This window comes from Typopeltis vanoorti, chromosome 21 (genome assembly GCF_054136105.1).
Source record: "Typopeltis vanoorti isolate ZY-2024b chromosome 21, IOZ_Tvanoo_1.0, whole genome shotgun sequence".
Taxonomy (NCBI): Eukaryota; Metazoa; Arthropoda; class Arachnida; order Uropygi; family Thelyphonidae; genus Typopeltis; species Typopeltis vanoorti.
The window spans coordinates 72,511,515-72,538,959 of NC_143569.1; the positions used below are offsets into that span (position 1 = coordinate 72,511,515).

General features: G+C 35.8%; 1 protein-coding gene across 2 annotated transcripts in view; it reads right to left on the bottom strand.

Moving 5' to 3' along the window:
- The window catches only part of MED14 (mediator complex subunit 14), a 429,754-nt gene that overhangs the window by 253,127 nt on the left and 149,182 nt on the right, over positions 1-27,445 (bottom strand). For both annotated transcript variants that reach the window (XM_090411452.1, XM_090411451.1), the window contains exons 11-12: positions 19,590-19,678; positions 3,788-3,926 (exon numbers count right to left, since the gene is read on the bottom strand). In XM_090411452.1, coding sequence (XP_090267578.1) covers positions 3,788-3,926; positions 19,590-19,678 — 228 coding nt within the window. The remainder of the gene's footprint in view (positions 1-3,787; positions 3,927-19,589; positions 19,679-27,445) is intronic.

A 27,445-nucleotide genomic window follows, 5' to 3' on the forward strand; every position in this document is an offset into this window, starting at 1 on the left:
TCTTTCGTAATCCTTTTTTGCTTTTCTTACCACACTCATCACCCTTCTGGTCTGCGCTTTATACCGTTCTTGTGCCTGCCGGTCACCTTTCTCCTTAAATTCCCTCCATAGTTGTTTCTTTTTTTGCAGCTCAAGCTTAATGGTGTTATTCATCCATTTAACTCCTACTTGATTTATTATTCGGACTCTAGGTATACAGTCAGCCATTGCTTCATGCAAGCACTTCTTAACTACCTCCCATGCACTATCAACTTCTAGTCCTTGCAGTAGTACATGCCATGGCACTGAGCCAATCAAACTCCTAAGCTTGTCATACTTTCCAGCCCGATAATTCCACATGTACCCTGTCTTAATTGAAAATTCTACACCTTTAGCCACCTCCCAAGTCAAGACCCTATGATCACTCTCACCGATTGGTGGCAATGTGGTCATATTTGTTACAGCCAAATCCTCAGATGTAATTACTAGGTCAAGCACTCTCTGACCCCTAGTATTTTCCATTACATGCTGTCGCAGATAGTTATCCCTTAATAATCGTAAAATCCATTTCCTTCCTCCCATGTGTCCTCTCCTCACTCCAATCAATGCGACCATAGTTGAAATCTCCCATAATAATCACCCTCCTTCCACTCATTTCTTCTATTTGCTTGTCCATACTGTCACCACCATCTTTTCCAACACCTGGTCTATAGCAGCACCCAATTGTATATTGTTCTGCTAGCCACAATCTCACACCAAATGGCCTCAAATGTGCTCTTTTCTCTATCCTGCAATTCAACTTCTATTCTCCTTGGCTGTAGCTCATCAGCTATCATCAACAATACTCCTCCCCCCATTTTATTCTCTCTGTCATTCCTGAACACACTATACCCATCACATTCAATCCCACTAGCTATATCATCTACAGTCAGCCATGTTTCACTAATACCAATAACCTGTGGTCTGGAAGTGCCAACCATTTCCAAAAACTCTTCCTTCTTGTTCCTAATACTCCTAGTAAGTGTACATGAATTTAAGACCCCCATTAGCCCCAACCCTACCTTGATGCCTTATATTAACTATCCCACTCTGGTTTGTTGTCTTTATTTGCTCTAGTATATTATATTCATTCTTACATTCAACTGCCTCCCTAAGGACTGTATATCTATTCCCCCCCCTTAACAAATCTAGTTTCCCTGAATTTGCACATCCACTACATTCAGCAACACTTTCTCAAGTCTTCTTACACCGTAACCATTCAAATGCAAGCCATCCATCTTATATAGATCCTTTCGCCCATCAAACTCACTCACAAGTCCACAAATTCCACACCACTCGTCATACATAACCCACGCATAAAGTCATTCGCAATTATGGCCCTCCTTTTAAACATTTCACTGTCATACCGTGGCAAAAGACTAATCATTCTAACTCTCTCACTCTTTTCTTTTGCTACCTCAAACAATTCATTCAGGTCTTCTATCATTTCCATTTTATCTCCTTTCAAATCATTCGTACCTGCCACAACAATCATTTCTTCCACCCTTTCCTTTTGCTCTCTAATAGACTCAGTTACATCCTTTATGGTCGCACCAGGTCGGTACGATTTTGTGAAATCCTCTACTAACACACCTCGTACTAACGAGTCTCCATACAGCACTCTATCCTTCATTTTGTTCATGTTCACATTCATACGTCTATTTTTCCTATCATACTTTTTATTATTGGTTGGTTCATTCAGTCGACTTTTGTTCATGCACTCTAGCTGCTGTTTTGCCCTTTCTCTCGCACCATTCAACAACGCAATCTCACTCAATGCATCTATCTCATCTTTTTTATTCTCTAAGAAACCATTAATACTATCATTCACACTCTCATAATTCTCATGTACAACCTTGCCGTTTCTTGTCATATCGCTATTTTCTTCATTCTGAGGTTTGACAAAAATATCACACTCACGATCCAAAATACACTTCAATTCCTCATTCTCCCTACATTTTCTACACACATTCAATCCTTTATTATCATCTATCCATACTCCGACCGCACTCCACAAAGCGTACATTTCACAGCTAGTACACCGACTCATTTCTTTTATACTACCGTTCTTTGATAAAGACGGTGAACCATCATTACTGGCCGCCATTTTCCTTCGTACAGGTGCCATAATTATTTGCAACGTGTTTTATCAAATAATAAGTTATCTTCTTCTTCTTCTGCAGCTTCTCCCACTTAAGTGGGGTCACTGTTTGTTATGAGTCTCCTCCACACCTTCCTGTCTTGGGCTGTCACCTCATCCAAGTTCTTCATCTTCAAGTCCTCTTCTACCAGCTCCCTCCATCTCTTCTTTGGCCGCCCATGCTTCCGCCTTCTTTGCACATCCATCTGCATGACCCTTCTTCCCACATATTCGTCCTCCCTCCTCATCACATGACCAAACCATCTCAACCTTGCCTCCTGTATTTTCGCTCCTAAGTTCGTAACTTTCACTGTTCCCCTGACATAGTCATTTCTCAGATGATCCTTTCTGGTCACACCGCACATCCACCTAAGCATTCTCATCTCTGCTAATCAATAATAATAAGTGTTTTATCAAATAATAAGTTATAACACACCAAAAACACACAAACAGATGCACTAAAATACGCAAGGCAAACAAAACTACGCAATATTAAGTAATTTTATCAACGATAACTGAAAATAATACTTATCTTATCAGGAGCTTGCACGAACACTACACACTACGATATAACCTAGAACTCAAACTCGTCTTTGTAAGACTTTAAGACTTTGTAAGATATAGTCTACTTCTGATTATAAAAGCATGTAATAGCTTCTTTTTTTTTTTTAATCACAATTCCCCTACCTTATCTTTCACTTCAACTCTAGTCATGGCAATTAATTTCTTTGGGAAGTCAAGTTCATGCATTACGTACCATGATGTCAAGTCTGTGAATATCTTCAAAAAATATCAATAAATTATTTACATGTAAGCAAAATTCCCCTCTCTTTTCCAAGATTGCAGATCTATTTCATCTAAAACCTTCCATTCTCATAACGAATTTTGTACATAAAAGTTTCAGAGTTTCCTAGGATTTGAGAGATTCTGTAATGCAGACAGCAAAGATATTCTCTATTTTCACAATTTAATTACCAACCTTGTTTTGTATACTAGGATTACTAGATTCCTGCAGTGTTGAATTATTTTTTTCTCCCATCCTATTCAAAGAAGCCGCTTTCATAAAGTTTTTTTAAACCATTATTTATTAGTTTTGCTAGTATTCTATTAATTCCTCTGCCTTATAATTTTGTAAGACTATATGAGCAAGTCTTATGCAGAGACTTGCATGTGCACACACCAAGGGTTAATGGAGAAATCTCTAGTTTAGATGAGTTATGAAAATCATATGACTTATCTAAACCAATTTGCAACAAAGCAGGCATGTCACTGAAAATGGATGAGAAATACTGTATATTTCACTAGAACATTTATCATAATCATTAAAAACCAAGCACAAAAAATTTCGCTATTATCTCAATTATACTTTTTAAGTGAATTATAAAAAGAAAAACACATATGATTTTATGTATTACAATGTTAAAGCTAACAAAATGATAACGATACTACTCACATATATATCTTAGCAGAAGAGCAAATATTAAAAGTAGATTTTTAATGAAATCACTAAAGATAATTACTATTACAAAAACTGCAATGATTGTATTATTCTGTTGAAATTCTCAGCTCTAGATCATTATAATAATGCAATGAGTAAATAAGTTTTGCTTGCAAGTTTTAATTACTTACTTTTATAGCCTGATCAGCTTGCAATGAATCTTTGACACTTAGCTGTGGTATATGGGAAACCTGCAGTGGCTTACTAGGATCGTTTGGATCCACTTGAACACACAGACGAAAGCCTTGATTATCTCTTGCTGTATGGTCCCTATAAATATAACAAGTCTGATTTAATATATATGAAATGCCATTTTATCATATATAAAGCATAAAGAACTGTTAGAACTATTGATTCAAATCAGGGAAAATAATACACCCAACCCAACACACTAAAAGAAGTTTTTGTAACATAAAAATGAATACACACTGATATAACAGAATTATGACCAGCTGTCTAGTACTACGTTGGGCTACCTTTTTATATAAATATGACCAGTATCCATTGTGCCAATGAATCCCCTGAATGTCTAATTATGATGTTGGTGTGATTTCTAGCAATTATGTCTGCAATGCATCCTAGTCTCCCCAAATGGAGGAGGATGCATTATCTATAAATCTCAAAGAATATTAAAGACCATCACAGAAGTATTTCATTAGGTTGAAATTTGGTGAAATGACCAGTCATTTACAACAGGTATCCTCCAAGTATTTTCCTTGGGACCATTCCTTAGAGTGTAGTCCTAGTGACATTAGTCCCAGAAGATTCCATCAACGAAGAGATGCAGATATATGCAAGAACTCAAATAAGTTCTATTTCTGTCTAGCAAAATACATGCTATATCAGAATACAAACTTCACTAAGCTTGATAGTGGAAGATTGTGCAGGAGAATGGTGTACAATTTATAGATGTATGGAATGAATTTGATGGACGAAAGGATTTGGATATGCCTAATGGACTGCATTTGAAGGATAATCAGACCTTACTTTCTCTCTAATATCTTTACAGAATGGCATGATATGGTCCAGTCATCAGTTTTAATGCCTTAACTTGATGATAACCTCCAATCATAGATTTTGAAATAATTTAGTGGTTATAAACTTGCATGGTACACTAAACAGGAAGTCATATCTTGCATGACACCTGGAGATATATCATTCATTAATTCATGTAGCATATCAGACCTTTTCTACACCAGCGATTATCTAAAAGCTATGCAACAAACTGCAAAATATGGTCTTTAGAGCACTTTCATTTATGCTTTCTCCAGATGTCAGTTATTAGACAGTTAAACATGTCAACGTAATTTTCTTTATTCTTCTTAAAAATTATACAAAGGTATTCCTGTAATCTCATTTATGTTCCACTATGAGTGAGAGTGGTGATAATTCAGTGCTATAACAGTATAAGATAAATATTTCAATTTTAATTATAAATTTGCAACTTAAGTATAAGCTATGTCTTATCATATTTTTAAACTGGATCCTTATTATATTCCCATTATTGCTTGACTATTTGTGGTAAAATAAAAACTTTGTGTTAGCAAACCTTGAATTAGTCTAAACCAACATGTTCACCAATTTTTTTTTCTTCTCAGGGATGCTCTCCTGGAATACTCAGTAAGTAGAGAACTTTCCCTTTAATTTTCATATTCAGCTTTGTGTCACTTTTTTTTTTTTTTAATAGAATGGAGCTCTACTCTAATCGTCTAGGATTTGACTTTTTGATCAAGCCTTCTAATTATGCCATGTAGCCACTGTAAGCTAGAAATAAAACTATATGTTTGAAAAGTAATGTAAATTTTAGGCTAACATGTTGTCATAACATTGCAGCAATAAACTTGGTTACATTATTAAGATCTCTCAGGGGACCCTGTAACCCCTAGAGAGCGCGTCCCCTGGGTGGCGGATAGGGGAGCCCACCATGTGTGTGTGTGTGTGTACATGCGCATGCGTGTGTGTGTGTGTGTATATATATGGTGGGGTGGTCCGAATATACTGAATAAGGACTCGTGGACCAACAGGGCCATAAGGGGCAATCATCTTGATTGTAAGGGAAGCGGCACTCCCATGGACCCCTAGCTGGATCTATCCTCTCCTTCTTCTACTTTGAGGAAGACCCACTTACTTTAATCCTTCCTATAAGGCCTTATCAGCCAACTCTTCTTACTTAATGACCCTTGTGCTATTAGAGTACTCGAGGGCCATGGGGTCTTTTCATTTCTGGCCTTACAACTATGTCCTCTCTATAAACCTTACTATATTTCTTCTATAATCTACCCTTTCCCCTTCAATATACCCTATTCCTCCTATGGGTTTAAATTCGGAAGAAGGCGAGTTCAGAAACCTTAAGGTAGCAGCCCTACCACTGAACTATACCATCATCAGGCTAGTCCCCTGATATGGAGAACATAACCATACTTGTAAGCTGACAGAAAAAGATAATCGGATTGAATCTATGGGAAACGACCCTGGAATGGAAAAGGGAAAACGAAAATGGAAACGACAAAATATAATACACATAGCAAACTGGAATGTAAGAGGAATAGCATATAAAGAAATAGAATTAGACCAGTTATTAAATGAAAGAAATTTTAAAATAGCAGTAATCACTGAAACAAAAAAGAAATTAAAAGGAACTATGAGAACTGAAAATTTTAATGTGATATACAGTGGAGTCGACAGAGACCAAAGAGCACAAGCAGGAGTCATGATTTGGATTCATAACTCCCTTTCAAAACAGTTAAAACATTATAAATTATGGAATGAAAGAATAATAGAAGCTAGAATAAAAATAGATAGAGGCTATTTAACAATAATTGGTTTATATGCCCCAGAAGAAGGAAGAGAACAGGATAATATTGATTTTTATAATCAGCTACAAAACATATATAATAAAATAAATAAAAATAATTACATAATTTTAGCAGGAGACTTAAATGCAAGAATTGGAAACACAAAAATTAATAATAATATAGGAATACATGGAGAACACGCTCTAAACAGAAATGGTAAAAAATTGATTGACTTTGTAGTTTATAATAACCTAAAAATAATGAATTCCTTCTATAAACATAAAGACATACATAAATATACTTGGGCAGCAAGAGGATGGAAATCAATATTAGATTACTTCATATTAAATGAAAAGACATCAAAATTTTAACTAGATGTTAGAGTTCACAGAGGATATGAAATAAGCAGTGACCACTTCCTTGTTAAAATAAAATTAAGATTACCACCTAAATGGCTACAAGTAACAAGAACAGAAAGAAAAATTGAAACATTTGTTTATAAAACTAGACTATTGAATGACACAAATGTACAATGGCTATATGAACAAAGAATTAACCAGTATCTAGATAAAATAAAACAAAATGAAGAAATAGAAATAGAATGGCTTAATATAAAAACGATACTAAATGCAGCAGCAAATGAAAGCTTAGGAAAGACCAAAAAATTCAATAAAAGAAAAAAACTGAACATCTGGGATGATACAATCAAAGAAATAATCAAAAAGAAAAAAGAAGCCTATCACAAATGGTTAAGCAGTAAAAGATTAGAAGATGAAATAGAATATAAAAGAATAAGAGCCATAGCTAAAAGAGAAGTCAGAAAAAGACAGAGAATCATGGAATAAATTTGTTTCTAATTTAGAACATGATTTATATAAAATAAGACCCAATGTATATAAGATTTTGAAACACCTAAATGCAGATACCAAAGAAAACATAAAATTAAACACTGAATTGAAATTAGAAGAATTTCTAAATTACTACACAGAACTGTGGACAGACAAATATTTTAAAAAAGACAACTGGCAAACAATTAACGAAAATGAAAATGAAATAACTGAAGAAGAATTAGAAATCAGCCTGAAAGAAACAAGAAACGGAAAATCACCTGGAGAAGATAAGCTGGGTTCAGAACTATATAAATATGCAGGAACAAGATTCAAAGGAAGACTTATTATTTTTAAATAAAATTTACTCAACTGGTATCCCCCCAATAGAATGGAAAAAAGCAATTGTGATTCCTATCTTTAAGAAAGGTAATAGAGATGACCCTAAAAACTATAGAGGTATAAATTCATGTTACAAAATATATAGCAGAATCTTAAATAACAAACTAATGAAATATTCCGAAAACTTTATTCTAGAGGTACAAATTGGATTTAGAAAAGGACGATCATGTATAGACCCAGCCTTCTGCCTAAAATTAATAATAGAGAAAAGAAGAGAATATAATTTAGAAACACATATTGCATTTATTGACTTTGAAAAAGCATTTGACAAAGTTAAAAGAAACATATTAAAAGAAAGACAAATACCAAATAATATCCTAAAAGCTGTCACAAGTATATATGAAAATAATCAAATACAAATAAGATTAAATCACGAGCTATCATATACAAGAGAGATAAACCAAGGGGTCCGACAGGGATGTTCCCTCTCAGCAACCCTTTTTAATATCTACTTAAATGAAATAATAATAAAATGGAGTAAAAACTTACATCAAGGAATTAAACTTTCACCTACAGTTAACTTAAACACTCTCCTCTTTGCAGACGACCAAATAATAATTACAAATTGAAGATAACTTACAGAAAGCTATTTTAAATCTAAATGAGATATCCAAAGATTATGGTATGATAATATCAACGGAAAAATCAAAAACTATGGCCTTTAAAGGACAAGATCCAGCAAGAACTAAAATAGTATTAGATAACAAGATCTTAGAACAGGTGAATTCATTTAACTACCTAGGATGTATGATCACATATGAAAATGAAAAAGATATAAACATAAAAATTGCAAAATATTTAAAAATAACAGGAGTAATTAACTCTATATTTAAACCAAACCTAGTTCAAAAACAAACCAGGCTAAAAGTATACAATACATTAGCCCTACCGGTCTTAATGTATGGAAGCGAAATCTGGACGATAAAACAAAAAGACAAACAAAGATTAACAACAGCAGAAATGAAATTTATGAGAAAAACCGCAAAGTATAACCTATTTGATCACAAAAGAAACGAAGATATTATGAAAGAATTAAACCAAGAACCAGTAATGGAAAAAATTAAAAAATATAAACATAAATGGATGGAACACGTTCAAAGAATGAAAACAGAAAGATTACCAAAACAAGCCTTAAAGTACAAGCCATTAGGAAAAAGAAAACCAGGACGTCCTCTTAAACGATTCAACGATGACTTTTAAGGCCGGAACAGGCCATACTTGGCCTAAATCCTTGATACGTATGATGATGATGACATTATTAAGATTATAAACCATTTAATGCTAATCATTTGTATAAACACACATGCTTGAGCATGTGCACATGCATTTTTATTTTCTTCCATTTATTTATTTTATTCTGAGAGAGAAAGAGGTTGGAGGAGTTATATTTTGAGCATAATCATATATTTAACTTGATTTGATTATTCATTAAGAGTTTCAACAGTCATTAGATTAGTTCTGATGATGCTAGCATTGCAAAAGATATTAACTTTATTAAATTTAAAGTTTTTCACAAATTCATGTTTTAATCTGCTACACTGAATTCTGGAATGTTTTAATGTGAATGCTGATGCTCTGCATGTTGATTCTGATCTACTGGAATACATCATTTACCAACTAATGTGAGACTACTCATTCTGGTCAGTACATGAGATACATTCAAACTTAAACATAGTTTCCTTCTTAAAGCAGCATACTTCACATAATATATAAATTTTTTACATCACTGCACATTTCTCCAACATGTGCAGTAGGTTAATTCGAGATATCTTGTAGTGGTGATCTGTTTGCTTGGTTCTATGTCAGAGACAAATGTGTGTCTCAGCCACAGAACCAAGCTCACATTAAAGCATGACTAACAAGTATGTAAATCCACAGCACTGGAAAGTTGTATAGCTATTCCAGCAATGCCAACTGCCTTCATTGCTACACCAAGATCTAAAAACTTTCAATCATAAGGAGGCTACCACCATAGATGGAACTTGTAGCTAACAGCTTTACCTTCCAAGACAAAATACAGACATAATCTTGCTTGCCTATTCCAAGGAATGTCTGTAGTTCACTCATCTCTACATCACCCAATCTGAAGCCTCATTCCTTAACCTTGCACCTGAGAATGTTCCCTACAGGTATATGGCTCCCTTGGGTCTGAGGTATGTGCAGTATCCTCATAATTGCAATAATCTTTTTGCAAAATTTTGAATGTGTTCTTCCAGTTATTAGCCAGAATGAGTTTCATTCTGGATACTGAAAAAAGTTATCAACTTCCTAAATGTATATCGTGCTAATAACAATTCCTAAATTATAAATTTTCCATGAGGAAATAAATTGGCAACTATCTCCAATTTGACTGCTATTATCCTCTTTGTATTATTTAAAAAAGAGAGAGAGAGAGAGAGAGAGAAAGCAGTGCTTGAGCCATTCTGAACACAGAACTTCAGAAAGAAATTGTACCTTAACTAATAGCAGTTTTGAACCTGCTAGTCTGGTTGGTCAAGTTGATAGCACATCTGCTTTCTGGCTAAGGATTTGAATGCTACTGGGGCAAAAATATCTGAAGGTCTGCTGCTGCTAGACAAAATTCATAGCCCAGTATAACACCACCAACCTTCTTATTGGAGGTCTGAAGTGGTTTGAACAAATTCCATCTGGTCTGTAGAGTAAGGTTTCTGGATTCTCTAATCCCAAGCTTATTCCACAGTATCAACTGTGGGATAAGCTTGGGATTAGAGGTAGAACTGACATAAAAAAAAATAATAAGGTACTCCCAGGTCACTTAAGACGACAACAACAAATCTTAAAATACTAAAAATCTGCATCTATAACCACAACAGAATAATCTGTTTACATTCAATAAATAACTTCACAATAGTGGTGGTTGGTTTAGGCTTCATAAGGTTTTTGGTTTGTATTTTAAGATTATTTTAAAATCTGTTAAGGAACAGATTTTAAAAGTCATAAATTAAAAAAATATCACATATCTCGTCTCACATCTGGTAAGTCCAAAGTAAAATATAAAGAACTCTACCCACAATAAAGAATGTATTCCAGAGGTTTTGCAACCTTGTTGGGAGGAGTTCAGCTATAATAAAAATTACAAAGAAACTACATATGCGGAGCGTTTCTTCCAATGACCTATTAGAAAGTTTAGATCCCCTTTAAATTGGGTATGTTTCCAGCCAAAACATAATATCTGGACAACTTACCCTTCTTTTTGATAGACAGCTGTTTTCACTTGTGATGGCAGCTCAAAGATGCCCATTACCATCTCTTAATAAATATAGAATTTCACTGAAGCAGGATAAACTGTTCTGTCAGTCGTTGAAGCTAGATAACTGGGAGAGTTCTGTGCAGCCTGCAAGAGGGTGCAGAATCAATTGGAGACTGGACTTAATGTCTAATCCTCATCATATGCATTCTGTATGTAGAAAGTATAAACTTGTATGCTATCAATTTAGGATGTAGCTAACCAAACTGAGTTCTATGTTGACAAATGGCATGCATCATGATAGTACAGCATAATGCTTGTAAGTAGAATGCTACTAAGTTACACAAGCCCCCAACTCTACTCTTTTCATCTATTCTTTTCAACTGAAACATTAGATGATGAAAAAACCTCAACATTGTTGAGAATAGTCAACTTAAGGAGCATACAGTAAAAGAGGTAGAGCTAGCAAACAAGTTACAGAAATACCATGTCAGCATGAATGATGCTACTGGATAAAGAATACTAAAATAGGTAAGATCTTTCTAAATAATAAGGAAAATTATTAATTCGAGAGCCTCCACAGCTCAGTCAGCAATGACCTTTGACTCCAGCTTTGGAAGACCCATTTCAAATACAATTTAAGACATGAATATTTGTTATGAGAACTTTTCAAATGAAGGTAAGTTAGCTGGAGTCAAACTAACCAGAGATGACACATAACTAACATGCAGCAAGCTATGCAAACAGGATTAACTGCCTTTTTATAATATTCATTTTGCATTATTGATAAATACATCAATCAGAAGATTGTGCAGGAGAATGGTATATAATTCATAGATGTATGGAATGAATTTGATGGACGAAAGGATTTGGATATGCCTGATGGACTGCATTTGAATGGTTTTAGAGTTAGATGTTTGAAGAAAGAGTTGTTCAGTAAGAATTTCATCATCAAATTCCTGCCATGTACCCTCAAGAGGTGTACAGGATATGATACTACATAAAAGATTTACATCATTACTAACTTCCTATCTACAATTTTCCTCCGAATCAGTCTGTTACCTGTCAAGACTGCAACATTACCAGATCTTATATTTCTATCTTCTAAGGCACTTTTTACCATATCAATCCACCTATATCTTGGTCTTCCTCTGGATTCTGCCAACATAGCAGAGAATGCTAATCTTTCCTCTCCCATTCTGTTTAAGTGACCATACCACATGAGATTAGCTATTCTAACACATTCCTGGATGCTGACAATGTCAAATTCTTTCCTCATATCCTTGTTTTTAATATGAAATTGCCATTGATGCCATCTGTTCATACTCCTAATCTTTCTCAAGACTCTCATATCTGGGGTCTCCAGTCTTCGGTCAAGTCTTCACTGACACTAAATTAGCTGTATAGAAGACAGTCTTCACTGTCTTTTATACAGCTAATTTAGTGTTTTGACTCGCTTCTCTTCTATTCCATATAAATGGATTATTATGTAACACCTCCAGGGAGTCCAAAGACTCATCGAGGGAGGACACCTACTCTATAACTCTCTCTCTCCACCAATTGCAACTATCTTCATCATCTACCGCCACAAACCATTCTCACAACCTCACAAACAGCCACGCCCACAGCGGGATTCGAACCCACAACCTTTTCGCTGGAGAGCGGATACGCTAACCTCTCAGCCAACAAGGCTGGTTTATTTAGTTGACTTCCTACCGTACCAGCTTTGTCATTTCTGTTGTCTATTTCCATATTTAATTTACCATGTTCACTAAAAATCGTGCCTAAGTAGCAGAAATGTATTACTTGTCCTATAAGTTCTCCATTCACAATGCAGTTGATTACTAACTATTATAATAAAGGAATTAACTCACGTAAATTATTCTTTATTCATAGAATTTTCACCTGAATATCACAGGAATCGTCAGTACAAGTATGAAGCTAATTAAACAATAACTGTTACATTCACAAAGCGCCACCTAAGCAGCTAAGGTTAAATTTCCTAAATTTATTTAATTATTTAATTAAGAGGGAGATGTTAAATCCCATTTTATTTTATTTAATAATAAAACAGGATTATTAAATTTAATAATAAATAAATAATCCTTTTGGATTATTATTTAATTATTATTTTTTTATATAATTAAATATATGTGTGTGTATACATATATATTATGTGTGTATAAATATATATATGTTAGGAAAGATTTTCTGCTTTATAAAGTACTATTTCCTACAAGGGGGAAAGAGGAAAGACGTAGACCATTGGATCTGTTTAGGTTAGGGGAGTGAAGCAATGTTTCACATGTTTCTTTGAATAGTCATTCCATTAGGAACCACTTTTGTGAATGACTTTTGTCTTGTTCCACTTAACTCTATGTCTGGTGTTGATGGCATGTTCTGCAATTCCAGACTGTTCAGGTTCAAGGTACTGGATATATGACTGGTGTTCTTCTAACCGGACCTGAGCAGATCTTCCTGTTTGTCTGAAATATGATAATCCACATGAGCAGGAAATCTGGTAGACATCTGGATAGCTGAGATGTGGGAGCTTGTCCTTTGGAGACATTAGGAATGTGGAGTTTTTCTAATGGGTCGAAAAGCCACACAGATATTTACTGGTTGTAGCACCTTAGCTATGCGTTCACTAACCCCTTGTACATAGGGAATAGGTATACGTGTATGTTCTTCTGTACTTGAAGAGGATGCTGGAGCACGACTACTTAAAGCTCTTTTTATGAATACTTCTTATAGCCATTGGATATGAAGGAGAAATTAATATACTGTAATTCTTTTTGTAAAAGTTCTTCTGAAGAACAAAAGGAGTGGGCTCTATGAATTAGTGTTTTTATAGTACCTGTCCGCGCGGTTAGCCTAGTGGCTTTGTGCTTCGCAACCATATGCCTGGGGAAGGAGTGTCCTAGGTTCGATTCCCGTCGGAGACGTGAGGAGCTGAAGGATCTTCCTCAGCCATAGCCAAGTTAGCCGGTCTTGGGCGCGGGCAGTAGGGTTTTTTCCGCCAGTTTATCTGGTGTTTTTCATCCCGCAAGCAGGCAAACCGGCCCCTTGAACACACACGGATCTACAGCCAAGAATACCTTGAGGCATAGGAGTGACCATTCTATCCTCGTATTTCGGTTACGAAATCCAAGCATGCTTGGAAGGTTGTGGGCCTTAAAGGCCTGTTAAAGCCATTGGGATAGATAGATAGTACCTGCCTTTTGGCTGGGATGATGTGATTCAGCGTGGATGTACTGGCCTGTATGAGTCTCTTTCCTGTAGACTGTGAATTGTAGATAACCATCTGGTTGGCGCAGAATCAAGAGGTCTAGAAAAGCTAACTGCTTATTTACTTCTACTTCTAGGCTGGACTGGATCCTTGGATGAAGTGCATTAATTTTTGAGAGAAACTGTTGTAGTTCTTCTGTGGTGCCCTTCTATGGCAAAAATGTCGTCCACATATCTGAACCAAATGTCAGGTCTGGGTGTAATGTTGTCAAAGATACGCTGTTCGAAATGCTCCATGAAGTAGTTGGCAATAGCAGGAGATATTGGATTACCCATTGCTGTCCCTTCAATTTGTTGGTATAACTGGTTTTTGAAGGAAAAATAACCGGACTTTATTACAAATTCAAATAATTTGACGTCTGGAGGTGTAATAATTCTATGCTGTCCGACAACGGAACATTCGCAAATAGCGAAACAACATCTAGACTATTCATAATCTCTGAATCGTCTAGATGCAGATGGGAAATTTTATATCTGAAGTCCACAGAATTTTTTATATATGTAGCAATTCTAGTCGAAGAAGTGAGTAAATTTGACAAATTTTGATATTTTGTAAGTGGCATAACCTATACAGTCTACAACCGGTCTTAATGGAATTCCTGCACTTAACATTTGGTTCAGATATGTGGACGACATTTTTGCCATATGGAAGGGCACCACAGAAGAACTACAACAGTTTCTCTCAAAAATTAATGCACTTCATCCAAGGATCCAGTCCAGCCTAGAAGTAGAAGTAAATAAGCAGTTAATTTTTCTAGACCTCTTGATTCTTCGCCAACCAGGTGGTTATCTACAATATATTATAAATTATCCACAGTCTATAGGAAAGAGACTCATACAGGCCAGTACATCCACGCTGAATCACATCACCGTCCCAGCCAAAAGGCAGGTATTACTATAAAAACACTAGTTCATAGAGCCCACTCCTTTTGTTCTTCAGAAGAAATTTTACAAAAAATATTATGGTATATTAATTCCTCCTTCATATCCAATGGCTATAAGAAGTCCTTCATAAAAAGAGCTTTAAGTAGTCGTGCTCCAGCATCCTATTCAAGTACAGAAGAACCTACACGTATACCTATCCCCTATGTAGAAGGGATTAGTGAACGCATAGCTAAGGTAAATTTAGTTTAATCCTTTATTCCAGTGAGAGCAAACAAAGTTTGCACCTGAAAATATCTTCAGGACTCAATATAGCGTTGTATTATTTTACCTGGTGTTGTACTACTTACCCAGGTAAGATAGTACAACACTATATTCAGTCCTGAAGATATTTTCAGGTGCAAACTTTGTTTGCTCTCACTGGGATAAAGGATTAAACTAAATTTATCATAGTCTAACCTAGTGAAAATTAAACTTTCAGCAAAGCTAAGGTACTAAATCCACTAAATATCTGTGTGGCTTTTCGATCTGTCAGAAAAATCTCCACATTCCTGTCTCCAAAGGACAAGCTCCCACATCTCAGCTATCCAGGTGTCTACCAGATTCCCTGCTCGTGTGGATTATCACATTTCGGACAAACAGGAAGATCTGCTCAGGTCCGGTTAGAAGAACACCAGTCGTATATCCAGTACCTTGAACTCGAACAGTCTGGAATTGCAGAACATGGCATCAACACCAGACATAGAGTTAAGTGGAACAAGAAAAGTCATTCACAAAAGTCGGTTTCTAATGGAACGACTATACAAAGACACATGTGAAACATTGCTTCACTCCCATAACCTAAACAGATCCACTGGTGTACGTCTTTCCTCTTTCGCCCTTGTGCGAGATAGTACTTTATAAAGCAGCAAATCTTTCCTAACATATAATTGTATACACATATATATATTTAATTATATATTTAAAAAAAATAAATAAATACAAATGTAATTATTATAATTGAATAATTAAATAACTAAATAATTAAATTTAAAAAAAAATAAATAAATTTAGGAAATTTACCCTTAGCTACTTAGGTGGCGCTTTGTGAATATAACAGTTATTGTTTAATTAGCCTTGTACCTGTACTGATGATGCCTGTGATATTCAAGTGAAAATTCTACGAATAAAGAATAATTTACGTGAGTTAATTCTGTTAATGCAGTTGATATTTTCAATGTTTCTGCCTATTTTCATTGTCTTTGTCTTGTTATTGCTGACCTTCATACCATATCTATTATAACATTTATTCAATTCAGTCAGGGAATCTTGCAGACTTGTAGCAGATTTATTTAGAAATATAACATCGTCCGCATAAAGCAAAGAGCTGACATTAACATCTCCAATTTTGATATCATGTTTAATACCACTTTCCTTCATAATGTGATCCATTTAGTTAATGAATAACAGAGGGGATAATGTACACCCTTTCCTAACAGCAGATTTAACGTTAAACTACCTTCCTGTACTTTCTTCAATTCTAACTGCTGACTTACAACTCAAATAAAGACTTAAGTATTGTTTGATATAATGCCCCATTGATACCATATAACCGTAGTGTTTTGAATAGCTTCTCTCTTGCCACCTTTTCATATGCCTTTTCCAGATCTACAAAACTTAAATACAGATCTTTGTTATATTCCAATGATTTCTCAACTATCTGTCATAAAGTGAAAATCTGATCCTGACAGCCTCTATTTGGCCTGAATCCAGCTTGTTCTTCAGCAAGCTTCTCTTCCACAATCCTTCTCAACCGTTTCTCAAACATACCTGTATATATCTTATCAGGAACACTCAGCGATGAAATGCCTCTGCAATTCTCACATTCAGTTATATTTCCCTTTTTATATATGCGTACTAGGAGAGCTCTACTAGAATCATCTGAAATTCGTCCCTCTGTCCAGGTCTTCTGAACTATGCAGTGCATCCACTGTAAAACTTTTATACCTCCATACTTGAGCATTTCTGGTCGAATATCATCTACTCCTGCTGCCTTTCCACATTTCAAGCCTTTTATCACTGTGCTGTGATCACTGCTTGTTTCCTTTAGCAATTTTTCGAAGTCATTACTCCATACTTCAAGGATATCTTTTTCTCCTGTTTTCATGTCCCCTTTATCATCTCTAATTCCTTTTACAGCACTCTTTCCTCCACATCTGAGCTTCTTCAACAACCTCCAGAATAGCTTGCCACCTTCTTGATATTTATTTTCTATGTTCTTACCAAAGTTTTTCTATTCTTACAGACAACCTTACCACATGCCTCTTTGGCTGAATCAATCAGTGTTTTCTTCAGGGCTTGCTATTGAATCTCCAACTTTAGTTCCTGTTCTCAAACTCTTTCATTTTTTCTTGAATAATGTTTGTGTATTTTAGTCTACAGTTCATATCTGAGAGCTGATCAACTTTTATTTGCTTTAAAACTTTCTTACATGTTCTCCTTTTCAATATGAATTTCAGTTATATCCTGCTCAAGACTAAATGGTGATCACTTCCAATTTAAAATCCTCTGTACACTGTGGTGTGATACACAAGGGAGAAAACATCACTATCAACAATGAGACTTTTCTTATTTCTTGCCTCTTCTCTCCATGTGAATTTGTGTACATTTTTATGTTTGAACATTGTGTTAGTAATAACTAGTCCATGTCCTCAACAGAAATCCAACAAGTATTTGCATTATTATTAGCTTTGCTGTTTTCTCCAAATTTTCCCAAAATATTTTTTGTATATGTGACAATCATTTCCTACTCTGCTATTTAGATCCTCAACAAGGATCAACTTTTCCTTTTTCATTGTCAGTTTAGAGACAACGAAAATTTTCCTTTTTCGTTGTCTCTAAAGCCTCAAAAAATTCCTTCTACCTTAGTAGAACCTTCTGTGGGGATCATAGGCACAAATAAGTCTTAACGTCCAGTTTCCCATTATCATATTTGCCCACATCACTCTACTTGATATTGCTCGCCATTCAAGAAGATTAGCCTTGTATTTAGTGTTAAATACTATGGTTATTCTTTTTCTTGATTGGCATTGCCTGAATACAACATTTTGTATTTATTGTTCAGAAAGATCTCACCAGTTTTTGTCTTTATTGTTTCAGTCACCCCTATTATGTCGATCGATCTGGTACTTATCTAATTCCTCAGCTAGCTCCATTTCTTTGCCATTTAGGCTTCTTATATTGATAGTACTGATCTTGAACTCTGGTGATGTGTTTAAAGGATGTGTTTTAAGATTTTAAGGGGGTGCTTAACGGTCAAAGCTATATAACTGAGAGGAGACCTCCACATCAAAGGAATGCAGAGAACCGACCAGGGCTTCTGACCTAATGTCTAATCCTCACCTTCTCGTGATGCACCCTATTAGGTATCCACCTGGATACTGAACGAACAAGGATGCTTAAACCAAAATACAAAATGATAGTACAACATGGCAGAATTTCATGCAGGCTGGGGCATTGCCCGGTTAAAGAAGCCCCCCCCCCCCGATTGTTTTTGCCAGGGAACCAGGGCGAAAATCAAAAACTCAGCTAATGGAACAAATCTTAAATCAGTAAGAATTTAGAACTGCAAAATCAGGGAAACTATATATTTTTGACCACCCCAGGGACAAATGAGTGTGAGTGCAGAAATGACAGGGAATAGCTGGGAGCTTTCAAAGGTTTCAAATCTGAATAGGCTGATAAAACATTATGCAAGGGTAATAACTGTGAGCACAAGGATATGTTGAAATGTATGTACACAAATGCCAGAAGCATCAGAAAGAAAGGAGAGTAGTTTTTGGCAATGTCAGCTTGACTTGGCCAAAATTCATCAGCATCAATGAGCCCTGGTTGACAGAGATATAATGTAAAGGATATTGTATTTTCAGAGAACATAGAGGGGAATAGGGCAGGAGGAAGGGTTAATCCGAAGAACTTCAAACAACAAAAACAGAAGTTAATGGCTGTAGATGTGAGGGAGATGATTCATTTGAGGCTGTCTGGTGTGAGATAGAGACCGATAGGACAAAATATATTGTTGGCTGCTGCTAGAGACCTGAGGGGGGGGGGGGGGGTCCAGAGGAAGATGTCAATGCCATGCATCAACAGATTAGCACAATAACTGCAGGTTGAGTAATTATCGTGGGAGATTTCAACTATGGGGATATAGATTAGAAGGTGGAAAGGTCAAATGGCAAGATGGATTACTAAGGGATAATTACCCTGAAACAGCATGTGATGGAGGATACAAGGAGTTTGAGAGTGTTGGATCTGTAATGGCATCAGAAGATCTATTCATAACTACAATAGAAACTCTACCTCCAATCATGGAAAGTGATCATGCAGTCTTGTTATGGAAAGTTGCTCAATGTGTGTAATTCTCAGTCAAGAACAAGTTTATGTGGAACTATAAAGCTGATAATTGACAAACATAGGCATGATGTTGTTTTTATGAACACAGATAATTTTTAATTTATAACTTTATAAATAATCTACAAAAAAGATATAATACCTCCAATAAGAAATTACCAGACGACTTCCAGCTGCATAATCTTCAATGTGGATAAAATCTCCTAACCTTTCTCTACACAACTGTAGAACCTAAAATTTAATAATATACAAAATGTAAAGACATCACAAATAATATCTGAACCTGAAAGTATATTATATTCATCCAACTATAAAGTTGCATCCTCATCAATTTACTGATATGCACCCTCACAGGGTGTTCAGGAGGTTGCGCATTTACAAAGTTATATTATATCTAAAATGTCCAATCAATTAAAATATAGTTCTAGTCATCACCACACTGAAGATTAGTGGACAACACTAGAGGTGTATTAACCACAACTACAATTATTATGCTATTGCTTTTTATATGGTTTTGTACAAAACTATTATAAGGAAGAAAAAAAAAAAAAAAAAAAAAAAAACTGATAAATCCATGTTTGTTTGTTTTTTAGCATCATTGGTTCAAAATGATTTTTTGTACAAATGATGTTCAAAATCAGGTTATTTTTCACTTTAAATAGAGCGACTGCTCATTGTATATTAAGAGAATTTGTTTCTTTAATGTTAACCTGCATGTAACATTCCCAGTAGATAATTATTTTGAAGAAATTTTATATCTTCAAAATAATTATTTTAATTATTTTGAAGATATATTTTAATCTCCATATCAAATTGTATATGGACACCATTATATACAACAGACAAATCGCCATTGGTGAAAACTAATGTAAGCTAAGGTATTGTAAATTGGTATTGGTGTTATAAAAGCTGAGACACCTAGCACGGAAAGAAAAAAGTTTCTTTCTTATCATTTAATATATGTGGACAAATGCATTTAAATAATAAGGAAGAAACTTCAATATAATACTGTAATGCAACAATGAATCCAAATGACTATTTAGATATCAGTTACACATATTGCTAGAATGGTCAAAACTGAAATGGAAACTTTCTTAATAAATGAAAGAACTGAACAGTTAACAACAGTAGTTTAGTCAACTTGAAAGTCAAACTACCTAAAAAAAAAATCCATGGGTGGCGGAACATTAGTTTGATGGAATTTTTTCTCACTGTACTAATAAAAAATTTACAAAAAAACTTTGCTTACTACTAAAATAGATGATTCTATTTATTCCTAAATCTTAAGAGATCCTACTCAGTTACAGATCAATAAGTCTAACAAGAAAATTTTAGATTAACAAGCTAAAAGATAAGAATCTCTACAATAGCTAACTTATAATTTGGCTAAACAGCTGTTAGCCATTTAGCCAATAAAAATAGCCATTTCTGTCCTTTGTAGGCAATTTCCATCATTCTTAAATGGACTGATCTAAGAATGATGGAAGCGACAGACAGAGAGAAATGGAGAGAAGCTGCTCATCTGCTGCAACACTCTTGCTAGAGGATGCTACCGGACAACGACGATGACGTAGGCAATTTGCCTGTTTAAAAATAAGACAGAAGATATTTTGCTTATTTCTATTGGATATTACAATTAGTTTGAATATAATTTCCATCCACTGGCCAAAACTCTAAAATTATTGATGAAAAGACCTTCCTCTTGACATAAAATTATTTAAACTATTACAATCTGCACAGGCTACTTTAAGTTATTTCAGTATTTTAATATTTTAAGTTGAGCTGTTAAACAGGTGGATTATAGTAATGGGTTCTCTAATTTTGATAACCATCCCATATTTTATGCAGGATTGTGAACAGAATCTTAATGCCATTTAATTCCTATTCTTTCCTACAGATGTGTTACGAGTGGACAATTTCATTTTAAATTATCATCCACTTATATTTCAAATAAGATCCAATATAATATCAGCTCCTTGCTCCTAGAATCAAATCTAATAGCCATTTTACTGTCTTAGCCTTTTTTATCCTTAGAGAGCTAAATAAGTATTCATGTTTTTAGCTTATTTAAAAAAAAAAAATTAATATCAAACTCACACATGAAAGTTCACAAAACCAATAACACAAGAGTGCTGTTTGTAAGCAAAGGGTCAGGGAGGAAAAAAGGAATCTGTTGTTTCCTGAACAGCTGAAGGGTGTGGTTTTTAAGAGAAATGGTATGGCTGTGCCAAAGACGAAAAAGTACATGGAATGAAAGAGGAGAATGACCAGATGTTCATTTAGTTTGAAGGTAAACTTGTGTATTGGGACTGACCAGCAGATGCTCATTTGTTACATGCTTAGAGAAAAGTGCAGGAAAGATTTGGAGCAACATGCATGAAAATATCTACATAAAAAGTATAACACAGAAAAGCAGAGAATCTATGAAACATGACTGAAGTCAGTCTGTGAAAGAAGGGGTCATCTACTAAGACTGTCCTCTTCTGGACAGCATTGAGCATTTTTTTAGGTAGATTCTTGGTGCACTACCCCAAATGTGAGAACAGTATTCTTAAGGATGGACAGATTTGGAATTTACATAGCATTAAGAGTTGCACAGGAGAGAAATAGTGCCTTGAATAAAAGACAGCAAGTTTTTGGAGGCTGTGTGATGTGTTTATGCCAGGAAAAGCTAGCGGCATAAGTTCAGCTCAAGAAGAGAAATGTGATGTTCTGTAGAGATATAGGTGTTATCAAAGGTAAGAAAAAGCAAAGTGAGAATCTTTCTGTGAAAAATAAGATATGACTCAATTTTGGTAGCAGTGAAGTTCATGAAGAATGGCAAAAAAACAATCTGAATTTAAGATCCTGAAGCTTAGAATGATTGTGCATTACAAAGTTTATCAAATGAAGAGGAAATGGAGTGCACTAACAGTCATCAGCTAAACTATGAATAGAGTCTGAAGTCAGTGAAGAAGATCATTAATGTCTAATTTGAGTTAAAATACAGTCCTTTAATACTCCAGCACTGACAGGGAAATCTGAAGAGAGAGGAAACCATCCATCATGACATATAAATCAAATGCCTTATAAATGTCAAGAGTAATCCCATTTTGGAGTATCTCCAAAACTTTCTGACATGTATCCAATGGTCTTGATGTGGAGTGAGAATGGCAGAATTCCTTTATTATTATTTATTTAAGGAATTAAGTGGTTTCGCTTAAAAGATGAGAGTGTGAGGAATCGTTTTAGGGAGAGAGTGTTAGAGAGGATTTCGGATGGACTGGAAAGTGTACAAGATTGGTGGAAACATAATTCAAAAGTAATCCTGAGCTGTGCAATCGAGGTGCTTGGTGAGACATCTGGAAAGATTAGAGAGCAGAAGGAGGGTTGGTGGTGGAATAATGATGTACAAGTGGCAGTGACAGCTAAGAGGAAGACAAAGCAGAAGTGGGATGAGTCAAGAGTGGAAGAGGACAGAGAGGTGTACAAAGAGAGAAAGCAAGAAGCCAAGAGAGTTGTGGCACAGGCGAAGGCCATGGCATATCAAGATCTGTATGATCAATTAGAAACAAAGGAAGGACAGAGAAAAATTTACCAACTAGCGAAATGTAGAAATAAAGCAGCTAAGGACATCTTACATGTGAGGCAGATCAAAGATGATGAAGGAAGAGTATTATGGAGGGATGTGGACATAAGAAACAGATGGAAAATATACTTTGAGGGACTTTTGAATGAGGAAAATGCAAGGACTCACAGAGGAGATGGGCAGCCTTCTGAGGGGATGGTGCAGAACATCAGTAGAATGGAAGTGACGGAGGCCATGAAGAGGATGAGGAATGGAAAAGCGGTGGGCCCCGACAGAATTCCAGTGGAGGCATGGAAGGCACTGGGGGAAGAGGGAATTCACCTGCTGTGGGACCTGTTCATGAAAGTTTGCCAACAGGAAAATATATCCGAGGAATGGAGGGAGAGTACTCTTGTTCCCATCTACAAGGGTAAAGGGGATGCACAAGACTGTAAAAATTACAGAGGAATAAAGTTGATGTCCCACACAATGAAGATCCTAGAAAGGGTTCTTGATGGTAGACTGAGGGAGGAGGTGGAGATTGCAAAGGAACAATTTGGCTTCATGCCTGGTAGATCAACAACAGATGCTATCTTTGGGTTACGACAGATGATGGAAAAATATCGAGAGAAACAAAGGGAGCTACATCTGGTATTTATTGATCTGGAGAAAGCATACGATAGAGTGCCAAGGCAAGAAGTCTGGAGGTGTCTGAGGGAGAAGAAGGTGCCGGAGAAATATGTCAGGTTGGTGCAGGAAATGTACAGAAATGTGAAGACAAGTGTTTGGACCTGTCTGGGACAGACAGAAAGTTTTCAAGTAACAGTTGGCTTGCATCAAGGGTCAGCATTAAGTCCGTTTCTGTTTAATATTGTGATGGAGGTGGTAACAGAGGAGGTGAGAGAAGATGCACCCTGGACAATGTTGTATGCAGATGACATCTTGCTGTGTGTAGATTCAAGAGAAGAAGCGGAAACTAAACTGGAAAGATGGAGAAAAGTACTGGAAGAGAGAGGTATGAGACTGAGCAGAAGTAAAACAGAGTATATGTGTTGCGCAGTGGGCGGTGGCCAGGAGACAGATATGGAGCTGGAAGGAAATGTCATCAGGAAGGTGAGAGACTTTAGATACTTAGGTTCAACAGTGGAAGAAGATGGAGGAGTTGAGAAGGAAGTGGGATGCAGGATACAAGCAGGTTGGAGGAACTGGAGGGAGATGGCTGGAGTGTTATGCGATAAGAGGGTGCCGATCAATCTGAAAGGCAAAATTTATAGGACAGTAGTGAGGCCAGCTATGACATATGCTATAGAAACTGTGGCCCTGAGGAAAAATAACATTAGCAGGATGGAAGTAGCAGAGATGAGAATGCTTAGGTGGGTGTGTGGTGTGACCAGAAAGGATCATCTGAGAAATGACTATGTCAGGGGAACAGTGAAAGTTACGAACTTAGGAGCGAAAATACAGGAGGCAAGGTTGAGATGGTTTGGTCATGTGATGAGGAGGGAGGACGAATATGTGGGAAGAAGGGTCATGCAGATTGATGTGCAAGGAAGGCGGAAGCGTGGGCGGCCAAAGAAGAGATGGAGGGAGCTGGTAGAAGAGGACTTGAAGATGAAGAACTTGGATGTGGTGACAGCCCAAGACAGGAAGGTGTGGAGGAGACTCATAACAAACAGTGACCCCACTTAAGTGGGAGAAGCTGCAGAAGAAGAAGAAGAAGATTTAAGGAATAGGCTGGATACAGGCTGGCCTTCTTGCTATTCGTCAGATGAGCACGATAGCATACACAGGTGATCTAGTAACCGGTATTAATTTTGGAGCACAAATTATAGTGGAAGGTAATTCGGCTTGGTAGTCTATATGAGAGATGGATGAGAAGACTGCTGCCAGGGATCAGCCTTATCTTTGTATGGTTTAATCATGGTACTACCATCTGGACATGAGAGAGAGAGAGAGAGAGAGAAGGGACTTTTAAGAATATGAGAGGACCAGAAAGCTCAAACGACATTGAGAAGTAGGCAAGTTTTCTACATTGGACTGTTTCAAAGTTGCTGAGATGTTTGACTTAGGTCACTTGATATATGCTGAAATTTTAGCTCAGACCTGTGCGGGATGGAAGGATCAAGGTCCTTATTCACCAAGAGTGGTGTTTGGATCAGGAGAGTGGAAACAGTAATTGTACCAAGAAAATGAAGCACAGAAATCGACCATCCCATTTGGTATAATTACTGTACCAAAGGGCATGAGACCGCTTGACAAGGTGAAGTTCATTTCACAGAAAAGGAAACACGGACAAGGTTATGATCAAAGTTACCAAGCAAAGAGCTGACATCTACAGTATATTTAGAAGGAAAGCTGTTTAAGAAAAGATCTAGGATATTCCTAGAATTATCCAGTATTCTGGGTTTGTAGATGGAAAATTTGCATCAAGATCATTACTAACAGCAAATACATGGGTAACTCTAACATTCTCTTACACTTGGTCTGTGGAGTTAGAGAAGGAAAACCAGTTTGTATATGAACACTGAAACCTCTGAGGAAGATGATCTCACTGTTTAGGTAATCAGTTAGCTGAAAATCAACTTTAAATAATCAAAACGTGGTTATCAGAATTTAGAGATAAATAAAGAAAGCAAATGAATACTAAAAGTATTAAAAATTAAGCTAACAAGGCAAAAAATTTCTTTACATGGAAATTATGAGCCAGTGCAGATTGTAGGTTTGGTAATCTCTGAGCTGGGAGAGCTCTGGCAAACACACATGTACGAAAGGAATCATACAGAATGTAATTTGGATAGCACTTGTTATGGTTTCCAACTGACATTCTATGAGAAAAAACATAAGTAAAAGGTGGTAGTACATGTAATTTATGTTTGTGATAAGGCCATGTTTAATGAAATGTATGTAAAAGTATTTCTTATTTTTTTTTATCATGAGTGAGTGTGTGAGAGAGAGAGAGAGAAATATTTTTTTTTTTTTCTAATCTGCAGTGTCATTGTTACTTTTAGTCTTTTTTATGATATGAAGTGGGGGAGTGAAAGCTTCATGATCATGTTTCTTACACAGAGAGCAGTCAGTCTCTGTTTGTGTAGTCTCTGCAGTCCTCCCCACATGCCACTATACTTAGGAAGTCTTCTGATGCAGTGCTGTCATGTTCATTCCACAATCCTATTCAGCCTATGAAGCTACGCTACTGCTATATCGTTAAACTGAGGAGTTACTGACTCTGAAGTTAATTAAGGAACATCAGACCTGCCTATGAAAAGTATTACAGTATATATAATAGAATGACAAACAGGTGAAATATTATAAATTTGTCACATATTTGAACCAGCAATGAGGGTTAGGTTAATGATAGAGAAATCCTACAAACTAAAAATGGTACTTTTTTCAAAACAGATGACCCCCAATAAGCAAGATGGTCATCTCATACTACATGATGAAAGTCATAATCTAAAGATATTCAAAAACATCCATATTCTATAGGCTCTAGAGACCAGATATGCTATCCTCTCAGACAACACAGCTGACATATTTTCTGTGTATGTATGTGTGTATGTGAGGAGAGGAAGAACAATGTAAACATCCAATAAAAGCTGCAAGAAAACTATAATGATCACACATCCAATTAAAGTAGCACTGCAGACCTCAAATAAAATATTTCCTTTGCAAATATGTTGATTTCAATCAAACACTACACAATTAATTTCTGTAAATTATAGAAACAAAATTTTCATGAAAATTGGATCAATGAGGTGATCAAGCAACTTAATTTGTGTGTGTGTGTGAGAGAGAGAGAGAGAGAGAGAGTGAACGTATGCATGTGAAAAATGAAGTAAAGATGGTACAAGATTTGTTATATCAGTAATATGCCTTTCTTAATTACCATAATCCTCTACTTCTGCTTGCTTTTAAAAAATACTCAGCACTTACTCCCCCTTCCTTGTTTTAGTCAATAATATAACTATTTGTAGTCCTTAATTTTACGAGGACACTATTATTAAAAAGTCCATTATCCTGATGTAAAAAGATACAATGATTTGTTAAAAGAGGAGAAATATAGAATGCAAAAGCAAGTTATATATCAAATATAATTCTAAATGAGTAACTCAGTTAAACTGCTCAAATTTTGGAAGTATAGCTTTGTTTATTAATAGGGGCCTTTGTAGTTTCCATGGGAAAGGGAAAAAAATGCTTAGCTGCTATAAAATAATACAGTACCATGTTCGATCAAGAATAGGTTGTGAAAAAAATGAAACAGTACAGTAATATCCCCATTTAATGCAGCCCCATTCAGAACTGTTTCATTATAGTGCTCATGCTCAATAATTATTGAGAGTCACCATTACTGCATCATTGCTATTATTCATTTAATCATTCAGTGCACTTCATGCAGATACACATAAGTGGTGCCAGCTACTGTGTACATCATTTGTACATATTTGAGCTTT